The following is a 3210-nucleotide window of genomic DNA, read 5'->3' as shown; positions in this document are numbered from 1 at the left end:
CATCAGCACTGCCCCCATTACTTTACATTAATTAAATTAATTAACCAAATCATGTAGCTTGCCTTAAACAAAAGATTATGGTAGTAAAATAATGTTTTAATAATAGTAGATAAACACGACAATGGACACTTTGCATTTCCAACGCCATCTTCTAATATTCCAAAATAGTATGCTATTACTAGTAAACTATCCTGCTTGTTCCTTTTCTATACCAACATATTGTAATATGGATTTTAAGAAACAAAAGTCCAACAAGAAGATGAGACCAGAAAAAGCAAATAGAATGGATTAATGTCGTTTTCAATGTGATTAATAGGTCTAATCCTTTTCTTCCTTTGGAGATTGGAGATAACTTACCTAGGACCACTTTCACCAAAAATATGATAAACCATAAAAGAAATTAATTGGTCTAATCCTTTTCTTCCTTTGGAGATAACTTACCTAGGACCACTTGCACCCAAATATGATAAACATAAAAGAAAAATTAATGGAAAGATTAGATTTCTGAACTTTGCTCGTGCAATGTTTCACCTAGCATTATCTCCCAAGATATAAAAAAATATATAAAAAAATCATGTAATGGTAGGAGATCTCCATAAATGAATAAGGACAAAATTGCAGATAGGTTTCACCACCCAGAATTGATAAAGGATCGTGAATTGGACAAACAAGTATGGGCATTTTGGGAGGTATATATATATATATATATATATATATATATATATATATATATATATATATATATATATATATATATATATATATATATATATATATATATATATAATTTCAAAGAAAGTAGATGATGCACAATTAATAATATTAACGTTTCACAGTTAAATACTAACTTAAAACTATATACCTGCAACTTATCAAGAAGAAAACGTGACAGCAATAAGAGCCATCATCAAACATGTACCTTGTGAAACTAAATTTCATAGTCTATGAACATAAATAAACATAATAATATATATGACATTTTAATAGAAACTAAGCCACCTGGATTTTCCTATAGTCTTAGCTGATCCCAAAAAAAAAAAACAAAAAAGATGATAATTAACAAAAATGATCAAATCAATGATCATGATTCATGAGCTTCCAGCTTCATTTCCCATCTAACTAAGTAAAGTAATTTATTGACCAAAAAAAAAAGACTAAGAAGCTAAGATGACATCTCATTAAGAGAAACATGAACAACATTGTTGACACACCCATCTTCTTCATTCATGTGAATATCATTGTCATTGTTGTTGCTATTTGGGTTGTAGGGGTTGTTGATATCACTATCAAATCCACCACTACCACCATTAGCATTGCCATCATCATTATTACTTTGAGGAGCATTTGCATTTCCAATTCCATCTTCAGGTTTCTTCCTAAGAGTGTTCTTATTGTTATGCATCCACACTTTGAAAACCCCTCTTGAGACCCCAATCTCATTGCAGAATTCTTGGACCAACCCATCATCCCCTTTCTGCATTCTCCACCCCAATTTCTCAGAGAATCCATGCATCTTCTCCTTCTGCTCCTTGCTGAACTTGGTCCTGTACCTCTTCTTGCTAGCGTTCTCGCTCCTCATCATCGAAAAATTGAAGCTTTTTTGTTGGTATTGGTGTTCGTCAGAGGGTGCAGGAGAATAAGCAGTGCCGAGGGCTAGAAGCATGTGTGGCGCTGAAGCGTGGTAGGGTGGCACGTGCGAGAGTGGCGGCGGTGATGGGCTTGATATCGGGCTTGGGCTGTGGCTCGGGCTTGAACTCAGGCTCGGTGATGTGCTTTGGCTCATGGCTCGGTGTGAAAGTGGTGCTGGAGCTGATGGGGTACTGTAGATGCAGTTTAAAAACGTGGGGTTGTTGTTTTTAAGGTTGTTGTTGAGGTTGTTTTCTTGGGGTTCGCGGCGGTGGAAGTTGCGGTGGCAGCCGCACGCGGCGCATTTTAGAGAGCGGGGATCGGAGGGGACGGTGGAGGAGGACGGCATGAACTCGCCGCAGCCGTCGAGGGCATGGCCGCCGATGCTGGCGGCGTGGTTTTTGAGGCATTCTTTGTAGGAAACCACCATGGACGGCGGCGGAGCAACGGTGGTGATGGGGTGGCGCTTGAGTGTGCCGTTGGTGAAAGATAGAGACTTTAGGGTGGTGGTGGGAATTGGTGGGGTGGCTTTAGTAGTAATAGTAATAGTATTAGCAGCTTCTAAGGTTTGTGTTGTGTTTGTGTTGTGGGTAGTGCTGGAGGTTAGGTCCATGTTTGTTGTCCCTTCAAGAGGTGATATAACAAGAGGAGAGAGAAAGTATGAGAGAGAGAAGATGGGGGAAAGGGGTGGGTTAGGGTTTTGGACAAGTTTAAAGCATGGTGTTGGAAGGATGAATTGTTGGGATGGAAGGGGAAAGGGAGCAAGAAAAAAAAGAGGGGAGAGGGGGGGAATGGTTTGGAGGAAAGAGAGTGATGATGATGATGCAGGTAGAAATGGGTGATGATGATGGTTATAATGAGAAGTGATGACAAAATCTGAGGTTTAAATGGGGGTTGCGAGGAGATATAGGGATACAGCAATACAATAGGGTCCAAAATCTCAACCACTAATGATTTGAGAAGAGAATACAAACAAAACAATAAAAAAAATGAGTGTAAAATTACAGATTAGTAGGTTTTGGGAAAAAAGAAACAATGTTAAGAATGAAAAGATTAATAGGATAATTAGAAATTAGAGCTGGCTAGTAGTAATAGATGTAGATGTATTTCCTATTTACTAGCTAGTAGTATTTAGTATTTACTATTACTACTTATACTTTTATATATTATTAATATTATATTTATAAAAAAAGAGTAAATGGTATATGTTAATAATACAAAGAATTTTTACATTATCGAATTATTATATAATAATTACTTTATAAATTGTACTAATAATTTTTTTACTGTTTAATAATATAATTTTTTACTAACTATATGTGAAAATTAAATTATTTTGAAATATTTGAATTGAATAATATAAAAAATTGAAATATTGTATTTTGAAATACTAATAATTTGGATGTGATATTAGTAATTATTTTGGGGAACTGAAATGGGTATAATAATAATTATATATGTATAATTTGAGTGTTGTTTCTTTATCAATCACATGTGTTAGTTGGGGGTAATAAATTTGTCTGAAAATATTAGGCAAGAATATATTCGTTGAGGTCACTGATTCACACAAGAGTCAGTGTCTCC

At 35.5% G+C, this 3210-nt stretch overlaps 1 protein-coding gene across 1 annotated transcript; it reads right to left on the bottom strand.

Annotated features, from left to right (window-relative positions):
- Positions 1-945: 945 nt before the first annotated feature.
- Positions 946-2493, bottom strand: LOC102660309 (zinc-finger homeodomain protein 11). The gene has a single exon (XM_006606608.4). It carries the CDS (start codon positions 2237-2239, stop codon positions 1163-1165), a length of 1077 nt encoding a protein of 358 aa, XP_006606671.2. The 5' UTR covers positions 2240-2493; the 3' UTR covers positions 946-1162.
- Between the last annotated feature and the right edge of the window lie 717 nt (positions 2494-3210).

This window comes from Glycine max, chromosome 20, assembly GCF_000004515.6.
Source record: "Glycine max cultivar Williams 82 chromosome 20, Glycine_max_v4.0, whole genome shotgun sequence".
In the NCBI taxonomy this organism is placed as follows: domain Eukaryota; kingdom Viridiplantae; phylum Streptophyta; class Magnoliopsida; order Fabales; family Fabaceae; genus Glycine; species Glycine max.
This window is presented reverse-complemented; position numbering and strand designations above follow the sequence as displayed.